The 23,697-nt window shown below is 26.2% G+C and overlaps 3 protein-coding genes across 3 annotated transcripts; 2 read left to right on the top strand and 1 right to left on the bottom strand.

Annotated features, from left to right (window-relative positions):
• LOC128965349 (ras GTPase-activating protein-binding protein 2-like) lies at positions 1-2,538 on the top strand. The gene is made up of 5 exons (XM_054312024.1): positions 1-56; positions 419-618; positions 804-987; positions 1,058-2,053; positions 2,130-2,538. Exons 2-5 carry the CDS (start codon positions 470-472, stop codon positions 2,463-2,465), a joined length of 1,665 nt encoding a protein of 554 aa, XP_054167999.1. The 5' UTR covers positions 1-56; positions 419-469; the 3' UTR covers positions 2,466-2,538.
• A 236-nt stretch (positions 2,539-2,774) lies between these two features.
• LOC128965350 (phosphatidylinositol 3,4,5-trisphosphate 3-phosphatase and dual-specificity protein phosphatase PTEN-like) lies at positions 2,775-6,381 on the bottom strand. Its single transcript, XM_054312026.1, has 5 exons — positions 6,302-6,381; positions 5,889-6,005; positions 4,724-5,684; positions 3,259-3,349; positions 2,775-3,186 (listed from the first exon to the last, which is right to left on the bottom strand). The coding sequence occupies exons 2-5, from the start codon at positions 5,965-5,967 to the stop codon at positions 3,001-3,003; spliced, it is 1,317 nt and encodes a 438-aa protein (XP_054168001.1). The 5' UTR covers positions 5,968-6,005; positions 6,302-6,381; the 3' UTR covers positions 2,775-3,000.
• Positions 6,382-8,457: 2,076 nt separating this feature from the next.
• On the top strand, positions 8,458-11,869 carry LOC128965521 (regulator of telomere elongation helicase 1 homolog; the record flags this gene model as incomplete). Its single annotated transcript, XM_054312228.1, has 4 exons — positions 8,458-8,685; positions 8,809-10,049; positions 10,117-11,689; positions 11,819-11,869. Coding segments are annotated over exons 1-4 (2,967 nt in total), but the record flags the coding sequence as incomplete, so codon positions are not given.
• Between the last annotated feature and the right edge of the window lie 11,828 nt (positions 11,870-23,697).

The raw sequence follows: 23,697 nt of genomic DNA, 5'->3' as shown, positions 1-23,697 counted from the left end.
TTTTAATAAATTATAAGAAACTGAAACATCTATTAAATGCAATTATCATTTAAACGGTAATACAATTAAACATTTGATATGTTTTACATAAATGGCTGTATTGTGTGTATCACGTGTTGGCCACTAATGTTGCTATTGTTGGTCAACACGTGATTTGAATCAATGATATGGTGTCCATATGTGGGCCTTATTTGAGATACCATTGAATAGCGTCGACAAAGCAAATGATGAATTACTTGCCCTCTCATATGTCTGACCATTGATTTGGTCCCAGTCTTTGATTGACTAAGTTTTATCTGATGAACACATTGTTAGCGCTATTAATATCATTGATTGAACACATTTTGCCACAAATAAAGACATTAATGTTAATACAAAAGACTGATTTGATTTGTTTTTTATCGGTTGTATTGAATAGGTTTTGTTGACCACTTAATCTCATACGACACGTGATACTCGCATTAGGACAATGGTTAGTGGTATGGACACAAACAGCAACACCACTAACAATGTTTTATCTACCGACACCAATAACCTGCCGTCACCGCAATCGGTGGGCCGTGAATTTGTGCGCCAATACTATACGGTTCTTCACGCAAAGCCACAGCTTCTGCACAGGTATGTCAGCACCGCTTTGTCAGCCATTTTGTATGTGTTGTGATGAAGTAATTTGCATCTGATGTGACTGTAATGCCTAATAGTCGTTGAAAATGTGCAGACAATATCACTTCTGAACACATGATTATCATTTAGTGGTTAATAAGTAATTTCATTGATGTTTTAATTTATTTATTTTATTTAAGGTTTTATTCAGATGACTCTTCATTCGTGAACGGAGGTCTCGACAGACCGGGTGAAGTATCAGTTCCAGTGTATGGACAGGAAAACATCTACAAGAAGATCATGTCTCTTAATTTCAAGGATTGTCACGCAAAGATCAGACAAGTGGATTCAATGGAGACAATTGGCAAAGGAGTTGTCATTCAGGTACTTAATTTAATTGATAATATATAATATATAGTAACAAATATTTATGATAAATATTATTCCGAATTAGGTGTCCGGCGAGCTATCAAATGACGGCCAACCGATGCGCAAGTTTTTGCAGACATTTGTTTTGGCTCCGCAGTCATCGACTAAGTATTACGCGAAAAATGACATCTTTCGTTATCAGGACGACATCTTCGGTGATGAAGACGAATACAATGAAGTGGAGAAGAACTCTGAAGTTGGCTTAGATAAGAAAGATGTACCAAATCTGAAGCCCATTGAAAGAGATGAAATTGAAGTGAAGGAGGAAATCAATGCCGTGCCTCCAGAATCACTGGAGGTTCCAAAGTTTGATAATAGTATCAATGGATCCCCGACTAGTGATTTGGATAATGTCGCTGTTAATGAATCGAAGATCAATGTCAATGAGCCGGAAGTAGTTCAAGAGTTTCAGCAGCCAATTGAAGAGTTTAAAGCTGAGGAATCACGCGACTCGACTTCTCCTCAACCACCAGAACTTAAGACTTACGCATCAATTGCGAAGAACCCGTATTTTACAACACTGTATACGGGACCTGTTAAGACAGAAAGCAATCTACCGGTTACCACTCATAGACCTACTGAGTCATCTCCTACTCCTTTGGCTGTAAGTAATAACCTTAGTGGCCCTACTCCTCCCGTACCCGGAAAACCTCCGAACAATACAATCATTGGTCAGCCACAAAGGGAACGTACTATTCGTCGAAATCCTCCTTTTAATAAAAGGAATGATTCTCGCGAAATGACTCCCGGAAGAAGCGGTCCTAATGATAGTGATTCCAATGATGGAGACTATCGCGAGAAAAAGCAATTTCCGGATGAGAATCAAGTGTTTGTCGGAAATCTTCCCCAAAACATTGTTGAGGATGAGTTGCGTAACATTTTCGGAAAGTACGGCAAAATACTTGATGTCCGCATCAATCGGCAAAACCAACAAAAGATGGGAATTAATACAAAAACTCCGAACTATGGGTTTATTACATTTGAGAGTCAAGACATTGTTCAGAGCATTCTTAAACAAAAGGTATTTATTTTTTATAATTAATTAACTGATATTATCATTGACTTCGAAACTATTTATTTTTGTTACCAAATTAAAGCCCATTTATTTCGATAATCATCGGTTCAATGTTGAGGAGAAAAGGTCACAAACGGGAAGAGGTTTATCTAACTTTGATAGAAATTTGAATCGAGGAATGGGAGGACCGTTAGGTATGGGTGGCGGACGAATCAATAACAATATGAACAGAAATATGAATGATAATCGATCACAAACTGGACCGTCTGGTCTGAGAAATAGAAACCAATACAATTCAAGCGGTAATAATGGTGGTCCTCGAGGTAATAATAGTTTGGGCACTGGAAGTGGAGTCGGCGCTGGCGGAGGGTTTGGTCCCAACCGAAACACATCATTCAACAACAGACAAAATCGTTAAGCATTGGTACCCAAAATGAAACTAAAACATCTAAAAACACGTGTATTTCAAGTAACAAATAATAGCATTATTATAAATATCGTTTTCACTGAAACGCCTTTAAATGTAATAATTAAATTGTAATAATAAGTCAATTGAAACAAATACAATATCTAAAATGTTTGCACCATAATATTGAAAATCTACATGAAATTAGTTATATATATATATATAAATTGTAAAAAAATCGGTGCATCAAATATTTAAATATCGACTATTGAAATATACAAATAATTTTTTCATATATAATTTATTTTAACCTTTATTTCTAATTTCACATGTGTTAACAATTTTTATGTAAATATTTATATTAATTAATAGAAAAAATTAAACTGTCATTAATTTTGAGACATTTTGGTTGGTATTGTCAGTGACAGAGTTATTATATTATAACTTATGATGTCATGAATTTGTGATAAAATCATTTGAAGATCCTTTCAATGCTTTAATACCATTTCATTTTGAAAACGACAACAATAGATGACTATTTGGTTTATTATTGCTGTGGATAACCTGAAGACCGTTCTCCTGAATCTTCATCGAAATCAGAGTAATCTTCGTCATCGTCTGTCTCATTGTCCGACTCATTGTCATCAGAATCGTTATCGACGGTATCATTTGATCGCATCATTTCTGAAGATGGAGAATATGATTGAATTGGTTTTGTAAACGTTAGCCGAACCTTAAGGTTAAACAAAGTCAAACATTAGATAATTTGACAAAACATTGTATTATATTATATAAAAACACTTACTTTAAAGTCTGAGCTAAAGATACGGTTTTGTTTATCTTTGTATGCTTTGTCCAATTGGTCTTTAGATAAAACTAAATATATTTCTTTACCACTAATAATAAAAACATATATAAATTATATAAATTAAATAACATTTATATACTGTATATATAATTTGTAGTTAAAGAGATCAGATTTTAAAACAATATTGATAATTATTTATACCATATTTACTCAAATTTAACGATTTTTTAAAGATTTCATTTTTGGCTAAATTTTCAGAAATTTTAATGAAATTTTGAAATGTATTTTAATATATTTCAAAAAAGTTAATTTAATTTTAATTCAATATTGCTATTTTTACTAATTAAAACAGATATAAAAATAAGACTAATTTCATAATATAAAACTAATAGATAAGTAACAAAAACTACTAAAATTTTGTTTTATCCAATTATTTGTTAATAATTATAGATGTAAAAATTAATTAATATTAAACATTTTTTATTAATAAATCAATTTCACATATATGGCACTTAGTGTCGAAATTTAGTTTGAAAATTAAATTATGAAAATAAGGTTAAATTTTAGCCTAAATTTAATCTCAATAACACTAATTAACAGTGAAAGCTGTTTAATGGGACTAAACATTCAACTCTTAAGAAAGACTTATAGTTTAAAATCGACTGTTTTTGGAGGTATTGGATATAATTTTTATATTAAACTCAATCTGAACTATAAAACCACGTTTTTGTTGATAAATTGCAATTTGTCTAAATTATCATATATTTAAATACTGTGAAGTTTTAAAAAATTACATTTATGTTATGTTTTAGTCATCGTTTAATTTTTATTAAATAACTAATTATTTAAGTAATGAATTGTCAATTGAATTAATAACTCAACAATACTTTTACATTTTACCTCAAGTCATACTTATCTTCTTTGATCATCATTTAGTCTATAAGTACCTCTCAATTCTGAGCTCATGTATTATATCTGTCATAACTTAAGTTAAGTTAAGATTAGTAGAAATGACTGATAAAAAATGATTCAATAGATCAAAACAATTGTCTATAAAGTTTATGAACCAAATTTATATTTTATTGAAAAAACATATTTTTGCTAATTATTTAATTATAATTATGTAATCTCCAAATTAAAATTGATAGAAAAAATAAAGATATACTATTAATTGTGAATAACATATAATTAAACATAAAATGTATGTAAATTTTGATATATTTATATTCTAAAGAATATGTCAAGTTTGACATCAATAGTTAGTTATGTAATATCAGAATCTAATATTTTATAACCAAAAAATATTATATATAATACATAAGCAGTTTCTGTTATAGAGCTGTTATGTCAGAGCTTTAATTTGATATGTGGCCCATAACATAGTAATAAAATTATATTAATTTTAATTCATAATTGATCTTATTTTTTAATATATAAATAAAATAATACACAAAATGTCTACCTTTTACGATCATGAGGTCGACGACCATTACTATAAATCTGTCCATTAGAACAGCCATTAATGATAGTTGTATGTAATGAATGGTTATTAGTTGTATTTCTTTGAATATCATTCAAATGGTTAGTCCCTATAACACAATCTGTCATTTCATCACTACTTTTAATAAAGAAGGTATTGAAACAAAATTGAAATAATTTCTCTTTAGATAACTGTCTCTTAATAAAAAATTCAATTTTAATGTCTCCACGAAAGACAAGTTCGTCAGGTATGGTATAGTTGAGTAACTTTAAGCTCTTTTTCACTTCAATTTCAAAAGTTTTTAACTTTTGTTTCGGTAATTGAATAATTTCACAAATCAATACAAATTGTCCGCTATTAACGTTGGGAATTGTCGTCAAATCGATGGACATTAGTCTCAAAGAAGTTGCTTTATAGTCAAGTCCTTTCTTGACTAGTTCTTCATAATAATAGACGTATCGTTTTTGACTCGGAATAGTAACTCCTTTCATGTCATGAGTTCGGTGACGACCGTAATATTCCAGTGCTTTGTCGGCACCAGTAATCTTAAAGGTAGATCCAGTTTCATCGGTAATGTTGCACTCGCCGGCGTGAATCAGATACGCACATATCATTACTCCAGTTCTTCCTTTGCCAGCTTTACAATGAATTGCAATAACATTATTCTTGTCCTGTGATAACCATTTGTGTACGTCTTCACAAAATGGTTTCAAGATTTCAAATGGCGGCGGATTGTGGTCCTGAAAGGTGAAGCTTTCGTTGACACGACACTGAAATTTCGAGGTATCGTATCGACGCTGCCTTTCGGCGCACAAATTGTAGATCCGATACCTATCTTTATGTTTGGTTTCAAAGAATCGGACGACATCGTTGATGGGGTTTCGGTAGAACCTCTCGATGGTGTCCGCGGGAAATCCCATCGCTATTATGTTTCTCGAAATATCTATCAATGAAAACATCAATTCATTTACATATTTGACATTTATTTAAATATCAAGTAATTGAAAACTAGTTAACTTTTAATGTTTACTATAATATAAACAATATTTATATATAATATAGAAAACAATGGTTTTGATGAATGCAAGCATCCTATCAATGAATCAATTGAATTATAATAAGACATATGAATGGTATGTTAGCTTACATGACAAGTCCAGATCAAATCCATCAGATCGGTATCGGATCTTATTTTTACTGACCATCCCTTTAATAGCTGAGGCCATTGTTTTATGTTATAATACAATAGACAACAGCTTTTAGCCTAAATCATAGCGACAAAAAAAAGACAAAAAATGGATATTAAATGAAAATCATTACAGGATTTGGTGTTTGGGTTTTGTCATAACGACAATTGAATTAAACGCCAAACGGATGCAACTCTTAAATATATTTATACTAAATCTACATATTATTCACTTATTATTATAAATATTATAAAAGTATCATCAAATTGTATTAATAGGAAAATATATTAAAATCTATCTGCTATTTGACAATATAATAAAATATATAACTTATAATAAATGCATTAATCATAAGATTTGTTAATCAACTTACACTACGATATCATTAATAAAAATAGACGTCTTTTGAGAGTACAATTCAATGCATTTATAATTCAATAATCTCTTTCAGTCTGATATTCACTATTATTATTATTATATTATTATTATCCATATTATAAACTATTTAAAATTATAATTTCAAATATAATTCAAATTATTATTATTTTACTTTCACATATATTACACAATTATATCAATCACTTAAAAACAATTATAAAAATTTAATTTTTATAAAATAATTAGTTTTGAGTAATGTATTAATAAAACTTCAAATTATTAGCAAATAAATAGTCAAAATTACTTGAAGTTTTACAAATGTTTGATAAAACGTCGTTCAATAAGTTATTTTCACAGACTTATAGTTTTCGTTAAATTGATTTATATATTTATAGTCATTTAATTTTATAATAAATGAAAATACTATACTAAGAGATGGTAAACACAATGAGACAATATTGTTACATATATTTATTGTATGATATAAACAATGATTTCAATTAAATGTCAATATTTAGCAATTGTTTAGTAGTTTTAAATTGTTGTTCATATATACAATATGAATATATATATATATATATATATATATATACAGTATTTTATGTATATAACTTATATATAACCAATTAAATGATTATTTTTAAATGAGACAATTAAAAGCATAATATATGGTATAAATGATAAGATCTCTCCAAATGTCTGTCAATTAATATATATATATATATATATATATACTTAAGTTATATAAGACTTCAATCAAATCAATAATCAAATCTATTATTTGATTTTCAACTTTTGTTTCACAAATCAAATTATGTTTGTATATATTTGACGGCTTTCACAATCACAATCAAATTATATTTAATATTATTATTATTAATGTTCACTACTTGACAAATCACAATTATTATGTAATCATTATTTTTACAAATATATATATATTGATAATCAATTAACAAATATATTAATGCAATGAAAAATATATGACATATATTTATATACTTTTATATGATATACTAATCTGAAAATTTGAAAATCATATACTTATTTTCAATATCTTGATAGTAATCAATGAGTTTTTTATAATACATTAATTAGATATGATAAATATAAATATATATATACTATGTAATGATAGTTTACCCACAATTTAATAAATATATATATAATTTATAACTTGAAATAAACATTAATATTATAATTAAACATTTGAAAAATATATATTATTTTTTAATATGAAATATATCTAAGTTTTTTGTTTCAATTTGAAAATCATAATAATTGTCAATCGTTTCAAATTGTCATTCAATGGCATATTGACATCAAATGGTTGGTTGATATCAATGCGTGTCTTCTTCAGTGTTGTCCACTTGTGTCCCGAAATCAGCTGTGAATTAGTCAGTCATTCAAACAATTAAAGCATTTATTTCATTGAATTCAGTGCTCATATCATATGAGAGCACATTGTCTGCAATGCAATGGATGTACACAACGATCATCACTGAGATCCTCATTGAGAGCATCGGTGGTACTGATGGTAAGTCATATAAGACACTCAACTGATCCATACATGATATGCAATGTCACCAGTGATGACACAATCCATTGGATCCATGCATTTGATGGTTAATTCAAGTCATCAATAAATACACTAACATTAGTCAAACACAACCAAAAAACATAACTAAATGACAAACATATTCCCAAATAACCCGACACTCACTCCCGTATCACATGTTATCCCAAACTTATTATATCGACACCAATATTGTCGTATATTTTTGACATCGTATTAGATATTGGTTCTAATATTTATAACAAAAACATAAATCTCTTAGATATCACTTAATTATTAGTTTTATCGGTATATTTGGGATAAATGAATGGCAATGAATGGCAATATTTGGCAATATTTGGGAATATTATAGGAAATTGAAAAATGTTTGACAACACTATTGATCGCAATGGAAACCATGGGATAAATGGCATTCTATGGTATTCTATGGCAAACTTTACTGTATTATTGGTATAAATGCATTACATTTACACTATTAATACAATATTATACACACTATGCATAGCAACAGCATATGATTTAATTGACATGAATTACGTTGTTTTTTAGGCCGTAATTTGTATGCAATTATTGTTATGTTTGTTAGAGAATAGAAAAGCGCCAAAAATAATGAAAAGATTGCATTCATTGAAATTGTGGTCAAAAACACTTTATTTGATCCATTGATCCATTGATTCACTTATTAAACACAATTCCAATCCATGGAAGCGCTTAATATCAGTGGTGTTGAAGTACTCTTCCCATTCAAACCATATGACATCCAATTGGATTACATGAAGAGTGTCATCTCATGTCTACATCAGGTTTGGATCAATTGAATTGAATTGAATTGAATTGAATTGAATTGAATTGAATTGAATTGAATTGAATTGAATTGAATTGAATTGAATTGAATTGAATTGAATTTATTGTTAATATGATTACAGAAATGCAATGGTCTTCTGGAGAGTCCTACCGGTACTGGAAAAACATTATGTTTGTTGTGTTCAACTCTTGGATGGCTCGACTCCCAGAGGTTGAACACATTGAAGCAGTTGATGGACAAGAAAATGAATGGCAATTCTAATACTGAGATTTCAAGTACTGTCAATGGATGGCAATTAAACAAACAATTGCCAATAATTATTTACAGCTCAAGAACCCATTCACAGTTAGCTCAGGCGTGTAAAGAGCTTAAAAGGACATCCTATAAGTCATACAAAGCTGTTGTCATTGGATCCAGAGATCAGCTCTGTGTTAATCCAGATGTGATGAAATTGGAGACAATTTCATCTAAGAATCAGAGCTGTCGATTGAAAATACTTAACAATATGTGCTCTTATTATCGCAATTATGAGGAGAAAGTCGAAAAAAGTCCTGACTTTAGAGTGAATCATGTGTTTGATATCGAAGACTTGGTAACGATTGGACAGAAAAACAATTGTTGTCCTTATTATGCCTCACGACATCTCAAACAAAGCGCTTCGGTTGTATTCGCACCGTATAATTATATATTAGATCCACAAATCAGATCAGCAAATAAATTAGAATTAGAGAATTCAGTGGTTATTTTCGATGAGGGACACAACATCGAGAAGATGTGTGAAGAAAGTGTTTCAACAGAACTCAGGTCCCATACATTTGCCGTTTGTATCCGACATATCAATTCAATACTTGAAAAATTGAAACAAATAAATGAAGGAACATATGATGGTTTGGATCAAAAAGACTTGAATGAACTTCAGATTGAATCTGTTATAAAACTTAAAGAATTTGTTTGCGAACTCGAGATGGCCATCGATTCTATGATTAAAAAGAAAAAGACGACTAAAGTAACTCATGACACGAGAGAGATATTTGATATAATGGAAAGATCTGGACTCGACGTGACCTATGCCATGGAATTCAATGATATTATGAATAAGATTTTAATGCTATTAATTAGTTGCGATAATATCAATGCCAGCCAATCAATGGCAGCTTCTGCTGCTTTCGATGCTATGTGTACGTTTGTCGACCGATTGGTTCCCATTAAGATCACAACTTTAAGCAATTATGAATTACATAAAAATGAATTCATTAAGAAATTTAAGATATTTAGTCAAAAAGGAGTTGATATTGAAGAGGAAAAGTCTGGAAATTTTTGGAACAAAAAGAGTTCTCCCAATGATTGGGTTCTAAACGTTTGGTAATGATTTGGATGTTAATTGATTTTATCATTTTTTATAGTTAATCCTAATTGTTATTTATTTAAGGTGTTTAAGTCCCAGCATTGGCGCCAAAGCTCTCGAAGAGTTTAAAATTCATAGTTTGATAATAACAAGCGGAACACTGGCACCCATTCATTCATTTGAATTGGAAATGGATATTAAATTTGGTGTTAAATTGCAGAACAGTCATGTAATTAAAGAAAATCAATTGTCTATAATAAATATATCACAATCTAATGACAAAATTGTGTTGACATCAAAGTATGACAATAGAGATAATTTAGATTATTATCGAGCTTTAGGTCTCACACTAATCGATGTATTGAAATCAGTTCCCAAAGGAGTTCTTTTATTTTTTTCTTCATATACAGCCCTCAATAAATGTACCGAAGTTTGGAAAAATAATAATAATAATATTTGGCAAAAACTCAATGCTGTTAAACAAATATTTCTTGAACCTAGAAGTAAACAAGCATTTAATGATAATATGACTAAATATAGACAGAAAATAGATGCGCCACAATCTAACGGTGCCGTATTTTTTGGCGTTTTTCGTGGAAAACTCTCAGAAGGCATTGACTTACCCGACGATTATTGCCGCTGTGTTATTATGACTGGTCTTCCATTTCCATCAGTGGCCGATCCAAGAGTTATACTTAAAAAGCAGTATTTGCAAGAATCTAAAAGTAAATTGTCTCCCGACGGGTGGTATATATTACAAATGAAACGCGCTCTCAATCAAGCAATCGGTCGTGTGATCCGACATAAGGACGACTACGGAGCCATCGTTTTGTTGGACTCGAGATTTGCATCACTTAATGACGGACTGTCCAAATGGGTTGAAAAGTTTATTTATAAAACTCGATCTTTTGAAGCCAATCAAAATATTAGAAAATTGGAGTCATTTTTTGCTTGTATAACACACAATTCAATTGCTAATAATAATAATAAAATAAATGAAAATCCAGTAAAGCCGGCCAATAATAATAATAATATATTTGTACCAAAATCTATGGTATTAACTAACTTTAAATCTAAAAATGAAGTTAAGACTTGGTCTTCAAGCGGTGGTTTTAATAATAAGGATACGATTTTGAAAGCCTTTCAAACGACAACTCGTGACAGCAATCAAACGCCAAGTAAACAGAAAAGCATATTTGATATGTTATCAAATAAAAAGACGGAAACTCAAGATAAGAACAAATCAACAAATGGAAAATCCATTGATGTTATTGATATAAATGAGAGTCCCATCAAAAAGATGAGACTAACTGTTCCTCTTAAGTCAATTAGTTTATCGCAATCTAATGAAGATGTGTTAAAGACTCCTCCAAAATGTGAATATCTTTCACCCAATACTAAATTGCAGTCAATTATTAAGTCCGGACGTAATTCAGATAAAAAGGTTCATTGGAATGAAGACCGCAATACTGTCGTTCATTTGGAACCATTAGTTGTCGATTTAGATGAAGACGAAATCATAGACACAAAAACTGTAAACACCATTCAAACTGATAATCAAAACAATAATAGTAATCAATTGGATGCCAATAGTAAAGAAACTGATTCACAATCAAGCGATCAATTGATGCAATTTTGGCGCAAAAATGGAAAAGAGGTATAATTTGTTTTACAGTAATTTCTAAAATCTACTTTTAATATCAAATTAATCTATTAGCGTATTATTATTATTATTATTATTATTATTATTATTATTATTATTATTATTATATTTAAATTTATTTAGCTTAAAGATCTTTTCAAAGGCACTGATAATTTTACCCTTTTGTGTGAAGCGATTCGTAAATATAAAAAATACAAAAATTTATTATATCTTTCAATGGATTTCAATGCAATTTTCAAAAAAGTAGATCAACAGACTCGATGTCAATATATAAAAGGTTTGTTATATTAATTTATTTTGTAATTTAATAAAAACTAAACAAATTGTTACAGTAATTATAATTTTATCTTTAGATTTATCAATAATTGTTTCCAAAAACCAAAGACATATACTTTTGAGCAAATGTTTTATCAATGAATCGAATGAATTCAAAGTTGTCAATAGAAATAATAATTGTAAGACTTAATGATTGTTAAAATGTTTGATTTTTGTTGTCGTGATTTCTATATATATATATATATTAAACAATATAATTGTTGTCTTATTATAAAAGAAGTTCATTTGACTGGTCATAAGTGTATGATTTGTAATATAAAGCCATCAGACTGTCCCCACCGAACCATATGTTGCTATTTTATTGGTTGTCTTAAGTGTTTTAAAACTACTATAAAATCATCTAATATTTGTCCAAATTGTTACAAAAGTTGTAAGATATCTGATTTAAAGCAATTAAGATTTGCATCATTTGTTACATAATTTTGTATAATAATAAATAATTTTAATACAACATTTTATTAATACTTTTTAATAAGTTTGATTCAGATAACAATAAATATATCATTTTAAATTGTATTTAACAAATTTATAGGAATAAATTTTTATTTATGATTACAAAATTTGTTTAATAAAATAATATTTGTAAAAATTAAATATTTTATTAGATATATATATAGTAAATTTGGTGCCTTAATGTGCTAAACACAAGTCTATATTTCCTAAATAGCCATCCATTGTGTTGAGTGACCGGAACTTTAAATTAATAGTCCGTAACGAATACCCACAGAAAACTTACAGTCATTCACTTCATATGTTATGTTATGTACTCTTTTAGACTAAACAATCAAATATTTTAGCCATAATCTCATTGTTATTAGCAGTTATTGTGTTTTTGCTAAAACTTGTATCAATATAAATACATTATATAAATATACAGTATATATAGTATTATACCGTATGATCTATTCTATTAAATATATACTGTATTTATATTACTTTATTTATTTTGTGTAAACAAATTGCATTGTTATCAATGTCTATAAAGTTAACTCTTATGGTTCATACTATTGATGATTAAATAATATGAATAGATTGAGTGATAATTTTCGACACTTGTCTTACTGTGATTGACGTTCCCATTGAATGTCCTAAAAGTGAGGCCATAAAGAATTTTACGCTATTTTGAATGCATTCAATACAATAAGTACTTATATATATAGACAAACAAAAAGCCATTTCGGACTTTCATATAATCGGACAGTCATTATACTGGACTTTAATATGTTATGGCCTAAAAAGACCACCACTTTTGTTTGTTAGCCGTTACTGTCATTTTTGGCACAACAGTGATGACTGACTTTCCGGTTATGTCTGTGCGCTACGGATTTTTCCGGCATTTCATGACATCAAAGTAATGGTCAAACACAGGACTCATCAAATGATTAAATTCAATGATCTGAATATCCTATTAATGCTTACATTTATCGATGTATTTATGAAATGCTTATAAATATATGGCTATTATTGGACATAAAGTTTTTGTTTTTTTTAGTCAATTTTCAATCATTGCTTTGATTTTATTTTGGAAATGAATTTTTCAAATAAATGTAAAATATTTAGAACCTGTGTTCAAGTTTTGAAATAGTGATGATGTGTTGAATGTAAGACAAGTAGATCCCAGTGCTCTATAGTTAAGACCAATTGTTGACGGAATGGAAAGCCTTGTAGTATCTGAAGGACTCATTCTTTATGGCATTTATTCTGTAAATTAAAGGGAAAATGGAATCATTTATCAAATAAGTTTGTCTTTATATGATTTGTCTGTCACCTCATCAAAGGCACCGTTAGGTTAGGCCTTAGTTATAACATTTATAACTATATATAATATACAGTACTATTCATATAATCATTTTCTATATTACTGGTAGACAACCACTGCTTTAATGGTTAGTTCAGTCAAATTCCCCCTCAGATCCCAACGGGTTTTTCACGTCTTCATTGTTTTTGCTTGTCATCCATCAGTCCTGTTGTGAATGACTTTCTTTGGTACACATCTGCACACAATCTCTCTCTCTCTCTCTCTCTCTCTCTCTCTCTCTCTCTCTCTCTCTCTTGCTATGTCTCAGACTCCCAGTGCAAAGAGGAGCATAATTCAGGTGCTTTAATGCAAACGTATATTTGCTTATATAATAAATAATAATACATTATTTTGCTCTCATTTATGTGATCCCAATTCACGACTAACCATAAGACAGTCAACTAAACGATATATTTAGTAATCTTTGTGGGAATTGTTTTAGCATTAGTTGTCGTAACACCACATCTACCAAATCATAATAATTATAGCATTTCTAAACCAAATAACAAGACTCTGATTAAACATTGTTTTATACGTATATTGAGGATTAAGTGGTGATTATTATCATGCAATTTACTAACCCTTAAAATTCATTTTCTCATTCAATTTTATTGCTATACTATTTCTATCCACACTTCGAGGGAATTAAATTTCAATTTATTCTGTATTTTCTTTATTTTAATCTTTTTTATATTTAGCGAAAACGCATATAAATTATTTATCAAATCATAAGTGACTATTTTTTCTTGTTATAAAATTTTTATTTAGCATAATATAATATTATATAATTCAAATGATTATATACAGTGTTAAAATAATGAAATTTTCTTGAAAACAAATTTTGTAACTATTTTGCTTAAAATACATTTATCCATAATTTAGTTCAAAATAATTTATTAATAATGTCTTTAATAAAATTTTAATTATTTTTGTTTTTGTTTTAACTAAATAATTAAAGAGTTTAACATTTAATATAAAATGATAAAACAAAGATTTTATATGATTGAATTTCAACAATGCATATATTGTATGTAAATTAATAAAAATAGATATATTAAATAATTTTTTTAGGAATAAAGTAAAATATTATTAATTAATATATACATTTATTTATATTGTTTTATCTGAAGTATTAAATTAATTAAAATGTAAATAAAAATGAAATATATTAAAGTTGAGTAAGTTAAAATATATTTTAGCTTATATTTTGAACATTATGTTTAACGATTTTATAAAGTTACATTTATATAAATTATATATATATATATATTGATATTTTCAGCTAATAATTTTTTACAAACTTTTATCATTTGATTTTATCGTTAATATAATATAAAAAGTCAGATAAAATACCTTATATTAAAATTAATACAGACATTATAGCAAATTGCTATCAATTCAAATACATTATTATATAATGAGTAGACATTTCATTATATTTTGTGGGATATCTTAAATTCTTTAATGATTCTCTAAAATAGTTTTATATCTTAAGGAATATATTTATTTTGATTATTATATGATAGATGAAAATCAAAACAAATGTATGTCATTAAACTTGATTTTAAAATAATCTCAACATAACTGCTGTACTGAATAAGAGTTTTCAATTTTTAATACTTTTTTTGTAATAAATCTTTCAATTTATATATAAAAACAATTTTGTTATAAGTTTTAAAAATGACTGGATTTTAAATGTTGATCCGTTAAGTCGTGTCAAACGTCTTGCCATTGGATTGTTTAGCCAACCGTTCGGTCGCACATTAATATTACTTAAATGAGATGATTGGCTCATTTCATGTCTCCCTGTCCTCACATATTTTTTTGTTACTTATATCTACACTAAAAAAATGATCATAAATTTTAAATTGCTTTGAATTCAGACTTTAAACTTTCAATATTTCCACTCATCATATATTGTTATTATTTTTGCATTACAAACCATATACAGTATATGTATTGTATATACAGTATATATACTGTATATATCATAACATTCTCATAAACTGAACAAATGAAGTGCTTATAAAATATTATGTAATAATAATATTTTTTAAATAATTCAAATAAGTTATTGTTTGCATGAATAATATGAAAGAAAATACAAATCTATAAAAACAATTTAGTTTAATATTATAAAATATTGTGAAATAGACTTTTTATTTGAAATATTAACGAATCATTTTTTATGATTAATAAAAATTCAAACAAAACCACAAAATCGACATTTTTATATTATGAACATTTTTCTTAAATTTTATTATTTTTTCTTATTAAACAAATCGATAAACAGTAAATATATAGATATAACAATTTTAATTATATATAAATTATTGTAATATTTTTAGTATTATATTATATAGATGCGGTTTTAATAATATAATTTATAATAATTTTGATTTTAATTTATAATTTATAATTTTAAATAGTATTTTATTATGATATTAAATAACTTAATCTAATTTAATATAAATAACTAGTTGTTTAGTATACTAAATAATAGTATAACATTTTGATAATCAATTTGTCTGTATTAGCAAATTGGCTAAAATAAGTGAATGAGTAAAATATGAAACTGAATTGAGTGTCAAATTAAAGGCCATTAAATAATTTAATTTCATTTCATTTAATACACTGAAAGTTTGTGTTATGCGCTGTGTTTGAAACCGGACTCTTTGCACAACTAAATAGGATTATTTGGGTCTTGAAATCCGATTATCACTTATGAATGCAGTGATGGTTGTCATCAATGAGATGCTAAATATGGCCGCAATCGAGAAATTACAGACCATTGGGAGGCATTACCGAGCAATGGTGTGCCCGTATGACACCTCATAGCACAGCAATTCAATGATGTATTTATTGTTATAAATTATAAGTTAGTCATTCATTTTCACTCAGACCTACAATATGATACTCATTGTCCATACCGTCCCGTTCTTAACCAACTTTTATTTATTTTATTTCTATTTAAGTTTTGCTTATTTAAAATTTGAATCATTTAAAAATTTATAAAAAATTTATTGTAGTGTATGTGAAAACTCTACACACGATTTCCCAAATTGTTAAAAGTTTCGTTTCTTCGATTTAATACTTTACGTGATTCCCGTAGAATCAAGATCTATGATTCACTACTACTACAAATACTGTATATTATACACACTTTTTTTTATTCATACAACGCATTGTTGTTTCACTGTTCTCTCTCTCTCTCTCTCTCTCTCTCTCTCTCTCTCTCTCTTTCTCTATCTATCTATCTATCTATCTATCTATCTATCTATCTATTCATAGTAATAGTAATACAATTTTTCCAATGGTCTCCTCTTTTATGTTGACAACAACTCACACTACTATTGAGTTTTGTTGCAAATTAAGTTATGAATGATTTTTAAGATCAAATTGCATCAAATGATTACTTAATCTAAAAACATATTACCATTTGATAACAAATCTTATCATTTGGTTTTATATTTATAATATAAACTTTATATTTTATTAATGTTACAATTATTATTATTATTATTATTATTATTATTATTATTATTATTATTATTATTATAGTAAATATATTATTACTTTAGTTAGAATTTTTGTTGACTTTTTTTATGAATATATTATAATGCATATAAGTAGTAAATAAATAAGTTTAAATACACATACAATTATAATACAATTTAATTAAAATATATTACTATAATATATTTTACAAATAAATTTATTTACTTGTATTATATTAAGCTATTATTCATATTAAATAGAAATATAAAATTATATTCAATAAATATATATTAATATTAACTTTTTTAATATAAATTCATGAATAACATACTTGTATGATAACTAATAAAATATTATTAACATTTGTTAGATAAAAACAAAATAAACTTAATTTAATAATTATTATATAAAAACACAGTATTTTTATGTTATTAGATATATTTGAATATAATTTAATATTTTGATCATATATTATATTTAAATAATAAATAATAATAAAAGTAAGTGTATATATAGTTATAGTTATTTAGAGTAGTATGGCTTTGTTATATATATAATATTAATAAATTTATGATTATATTATTGTTTAGTAAAGTGTATGCCTTTACATATGATAGATTAGATTAGTGTCTCATCTCTCACTATATTTGCTTGACTTTGAAAATTAGTGTATTTCTAATATATAGACACATAGGATGTTATGCAAAGAGTAAATTAATAATTTACAAACCCATGAGTTCACTAGTTTTATAGCTAAGTAATGATATTTTTATGGGATCCGCAACACAACAATCCAATTACGAGTCACTCGTGTGCCTCTATAATACATATTTAAGGCTCAAACTTATTATATCTTACATTTAGATCCGTTGCATTAAATTAAGCTAATTTTATCATCAAATTTATATATATATACTGTATATACCGTATTATACTCTAACTTATCACTATTTGCTATCATTTCCCTATAACTACTGTATACTTTATTTTATACATATATAGAGAGTATAGCCCACGTTTGAACCGATGTGTGACTTTATCACATTCCCGGTGCTCTCTCATTGTTGTCTGTATTACGAGTATTGCCAACACTATTGTATGCCTAACCCAATGCTGTGAATCAACATTCAAACGATACGATTCATTGCCAGAGAGAATAGAGAGCCAAATAATATACAGTTAGATATAGACAATCGTTATAACTCTTCAAAATGATTGCAGCCCTAAGCCATTCACCGACAAAATAATATCACAAAATAACTTTTTATTTGAAATAAATATACTTTTTATATAATTTGTTTGTTTCAAAGTTTTTTTAAAATATAAATTACAAAAACATTTGGATTTTGTTGCTATAAAATAAAATGTTTTCGTGATTTTTAAACTTTTAATACCTTATGAACTATGGAATCGACATATGATATATCGTTTAAATTATAACTTAAGGCTTTTGAGTAAAAAACAAATATTTATTTATTATGTTTTACTTTATTTTATCACTAATTTATTTTAAAAACTAAACTTGATTTTTAGTTTTACTAGATTTAAGATATTTTTAAATAAATTATCAATTGAAAAATCTATTATATGAAAATATAAAAGTTAAATATGATTTATTACAAAAAATCAATATATTTGTTGTATTTATTAATAAATTATAATATCATTATATATAATAATATATATATTAATTTGATATAAATAAAAGAAAAAGATTTACTAAAATTAAGTTATGTCTAAATAATTTATTTAGAAATAACTTATATATAAAACAATATACAATACTTACAATTACTTTTCTCATGTGAGCATCTATTGAATCAAATAATATTGTGATTAAATCTACATTATTAAGTCATTTCTTAGCACTTAATAATGAAAATTTAATTCAGAGAATATATTAATTGAATTGCAAACTCTTTTAAATTTAATTAAAAAATAGTTTGCAATTACTTAATGAGAAAATATATAAATAATTTTTTAATTTCTAAGGATTTCATTATCGATCGATACAATAATTATTCACATAAGGGCTAAAATTTAATTAATTTTGTCTCTCAGGTCTTACATTAACGAATGACTTCAAAAACAATATTACATTTTTATACAATACTAAAACTTAAATATATTAACAAACAGTAACTATTATATAATTTAATAATTTAATTTATAAACACAAATTTTATAAAATAAACATTAATTAATAATACTAATATTATATAAACTTTGTTTTACATAATTGCTAAGTTGTGTTAATTGATGAAATTATTAGTTTAATGTTTAAATTTATAAATAATTAGCTTAATGACCTATAAATAAATAATTAGTTGATCTATGAATTTACGTATATTGTACTGTATATACTATATAGTGTGTCAGTACATAGTTATCATTGATAAAATACAAACTTTATCGGTGAATAAACATTAAAGTTATTATTTGTTATTACATTGTTATATTCACATTTGTTAACAACTTTATCAATTGTCAATACAATAATGTAATAACAAATGATAACAATTACAATCAAAATGAATATATAATGCGTTTTTGGAGAGTCAATAGATATACTGTAAGTAAAGCTATAAGAGTTAACAATGATTTTGTCATTACTATATTGACTATACAGAGATCGGGGAGAGTGTTTGGCTGCTAACTGTGCTGACCCATACAGTCTATGACATAATAGGTGTAATGTATGCACAATTAGGGACAAACATGTCATATGTCGAAGCACTCTATTATTGATTGTAATGCAAATACAAGCCAAACGCATAGCCATTGTTATCGATATGTGTAAGACTTGTGATGAATATATTATATAAAATTATATTTGATGTGATATTTGTGTGTATTATTAGAGAGAAGGACATCAAATGTTATATGATTATTGTATTGCAAGTAATGTTAACAAAAAAAGTGGAATTTCTAAAATTATAAAGAAATTTCTAGAAAGTTTCTAAAAGAAATTCCTGTCTATAGGATTGTCCATGTTAATTTTGTTCTCTTAATATTTGTCATATTCTAACAATACATTATAATTACAAATAATAACTAAATATTATTAATAGTAGTTTAATAATATTGAAAGTAAAAAATTAATCTTACATTAAACTAAAAATATAATTAATTGATAAATAAAATTTTACAAAAACTATAATTATATAATTATAATTAAATATAATCATTAATTTTATATAATATAGTGATACCATACGTATAGTTGACTAGTGTACTGTATATAGTGTTGGTAATTTTTCGCAATTCAATTTTCAATTGCCGCAATTGCGGAAAATTGCGCGCATGAGCGAATGTATAAAAATTAACTTTGACAACGTTAAAAATTTTGTTTACAATAGATTAAGAGAATTTACTAATTTATTATTATTTTTACATGGTTTTTAGATGGCAACATTTTATGATAAATTAATTAAATTTTATATAATTAATTTATGTTTTTATTCATATTGCTTTGCCATTTAAATTTTGTTAATTTTTTAAAAATTATAAATTTTTCTATGTTACAATTACGATTTTCGCAATCGAGCTTTTTGCAATTGCGGCAATTTCACGCAATTTCCGAGCAATGCAATTGCGCATTTTGCAATCGGTACATCACTAACTGTATATCATGTCTTATTAATATAGCACTACAATAGTTATAAATATGGGAATCCCATATTAATAGTATAATATTGCAATAAATTAAAATTTCTATAGAAATTTATTTTTGAGAAAATTACTAGAAATTTTCTCATAGAAATTTTTTATTTGCCCATCTATAATTGCAAGCAATTGTATGCAATTGTATGAAATTGTATGCAATGATACAGTGATTGTATGTATTGTTGAATGTCTTTCATTTTATTGATAATTTGGACACATTTCTGGTCGAAAGTCACGTCTCCATCAAAGCGTCTCATTAGTTGTCACTAGTGTTTAGATATACTGTAAGTAAAGGCCTGATATGTATAGGGTTTCACTTCATTTGATGGCTAATTGTATTTAATAATCAATTAGTTTTGCTATGAAATCAGTTTATCGCAGTCTTTACTCAATTGCATAGTCTTATGATTTGCAGCTTATATTTTGTACTTCAATTGTATTTACTCTCAATTAACTTTATATTACTGTAACTATAATTATGAGAGTTGTAACAATTATTTGACTTACAATTATCGCAATTACCGTAAATCTTATAGAAATAATGAAAACTTTTACTTATGTAATAACTTACTAATTATATTTATCATTAGTTTAGTTGATGTGTTTCTCTATAAATAATGCTAATATTAATTTTAGTAATTTGTCGACATTTATTCATTAAGCAACTCATAAAGTATTATTGTGTTTTATAAATGCATTGTATTTTCTACTATACAGTATAAACTATAATTTATAGGTACTGCATACTATACTATATAATCAATTAATCAATAAATTTTAAAAAGTATAATAAGTGTCAGTAAAAAATAATTATAGTTTTGTTTTGCATATAACCTAAAATGTTTATTTTATTTATATATTACAAATTTATTTAATAAATATTTCATTAATAAATATTTAATGATTACTTACTGTATATTAAATAAGCGATGCTATAATATTATTATTTGGTTTTATGTTTTTGATCTCAACTATAGGTCGTTTAGTTGAGTAAAGTCTTATCAATTAAGTTAGGTTTTGTGAAACAATTTAATACCATAAATATTACTCCAACTTTCTATATCACCTGATTTAGAGTGAATATGAGCTCCGATACTCTGCTTACATCATTGGCCTCTGGGAATTGACATATATTTTTGTATCCATATATATATATATATATATACCAATGCTTCTCTACACTGTATTATTATTGTACTATCATTTCATTATCTTAGTTATATTGTTTTCTACATTATTGATCTCATAATAATAATTATATATACAAGTAAGTATACAGTAAATATTATGTCTATAATAATATTGATAAATATTTTATTATAATTTTCTACAAATTTTAAACATATTGTATATTTATTTATTTTTTATTTTGCATCACTCGTTTTTCCCTAACATTAAACATAATTTTAAATACAGTACAACACTATTGCTTATAAATATAAACTTTGATTTTCTGAAATGTGAATAAAATAAATAAATAAAATTGAATTTATTAAATGTTTGGTCTGAGAAATGGGGCAAAAGAATGACGAATAAATTGGTCATAAAATCAATTTTGAAGTCAAATATTTATGAAGAAATGACCGAAAAAAATAATAAATTGATTTACTTTTATTTTATTTAAGTGAATGTTTCAATAAAGTCAATGTAAAGTAAAATTAAATTTTATTCAATAAAACTCAATATAAATTGACTGCAATAATTTAAACATAGATTAATCATTAAATGATTTAAGATATAATTTGAACACTTGAGCTCTCTATTAGTAAATGATGCGATGAATTAAATATATGCCGTAAGAAACTAATGATATTATATTATGTCATTTTAAGAGTCAAACAAATCTATAGTAAAACAAATAATAATAATAATATTTGAGTTATTTTTCTCAACTCAAACAAGTAAATATATATAAGTAAATAAATTTTGGATTCACTTTTGAATTTAATTTACAATTGATTGCTAATTCAATGTTTTTATATTCACGTAAACGGTTAGCTTTAGTTGTGTTGATGGCATAAAACACAAAAATCAATATAACTTTTGCACTCTTTGTGGTTATTTTTGTACCAATGAAATAAAGTTTTTATTTAAAATTAGTTTATATGTGAAATCAAAGAAGTTCAGCTAAAAAATAAAATATTGTAATCAAATCTGAATTTTATATCAATTTTATACAATAGTGTTATATCTTTTAGTATGAAATACATTACTTTTGTTTTACAAATTTTATTATATTATATAAAAATATATATTATGTTTTGCACTGATATTTAATGCTATTTCTTACAGATTTCTTCAATTAGATTATATTATTGTGAAAAAAGAAGTATTTTTAAAATTTAATTATTACATAATTTATTATTTGAGTTTAGATATTGCAATAAATTTATTATAGACAAGAATTGTTGTGTTTGTGTTGAACACAAATAATGATAATTACTTTACTTAAAGTATATATCATTTGATTGTTATAGTTATAGTGAATTGATGTTTGCTATGATTAAGTTGTTTTGTTTGATGTAATGCTTTTTATTTGACATTTTTCTGACTTATTAGCCATTATTCACGGAGAGGCTATTGAAAAGGCAACTCAATTGTAGAGACAATGAGATACAATGAAATCATTGATAAAGAAATTCAGGGAAAGAAATGCAATGATGGCAATGATGGCAATGATGGCAATGATGGCAACGATGATAAT

Source organism: Oppia nitens, unplaced genomic scaffold, assembly GCF_028296485.1.
Source record: "Oppia nitens isolate AA-2021 unplaced genomic scaffold, nextdenovo-longstitch-racon4-pilon3 scaffold17_pilon_pilon_pilon, whole genome shotgun sequence".
NCBI lineage: Eukaryota > Metazoa > Arthropoda > Arachnida > Sarcoptiformes > Oppiidae > Oppia > Oppia nitens.
Note: the sequence above shows the minus strand (reverse complement) of the source record. Positions and strands in the feature narration are given on the sequence as shown.

Excerpts from the sequence above, each read along its gene's own strand:
- LOC128965349 (XM_054312024.1), top strand. The coding sequence starts at position 470 with ATGGTTAGTGGTATGGACACAAACAGCAACACCACTAACAATGTTTTA. Across the intron at positions 988-1,057 it reads GCAAAGGAGTTGTCATTCAG|GTGTCCGGCGAGCTATCAAA; the intron begins GTACTTAATTTA and ends ATTCCGAATTAG. Across the intron at positions 2,054-2,129 it reads AGAGCATTCTTAAACAAAAG|CCCATTTATTTCGATAATCA; the intron begins GTATTTATTTTT and ends ACCAAATTAAAG.
- LOC128965350 (XM_054312026.1), bottom strand. The coding sequence starts at position 5,967 with ATGGCCTCAGCTATTAAAGGGATGGTCAGTAAAAATAAGATCCGATAC. Across the intron at positions 5,685-5,888 it reads ATTTGATCTGGACTTGTCAT|ATATTTCGAGAAACATAATA; the intron begins GTAAGCTAACAT and ends TTTCATTGATAG. Across the intron at positions 3,350-4,723 it reads CGACCTCATGATCGTAAAAG|TGGTAAAGAAATATATTTAG; the intron begins GTAGACATTTTG and ends TTTTATTATTAG.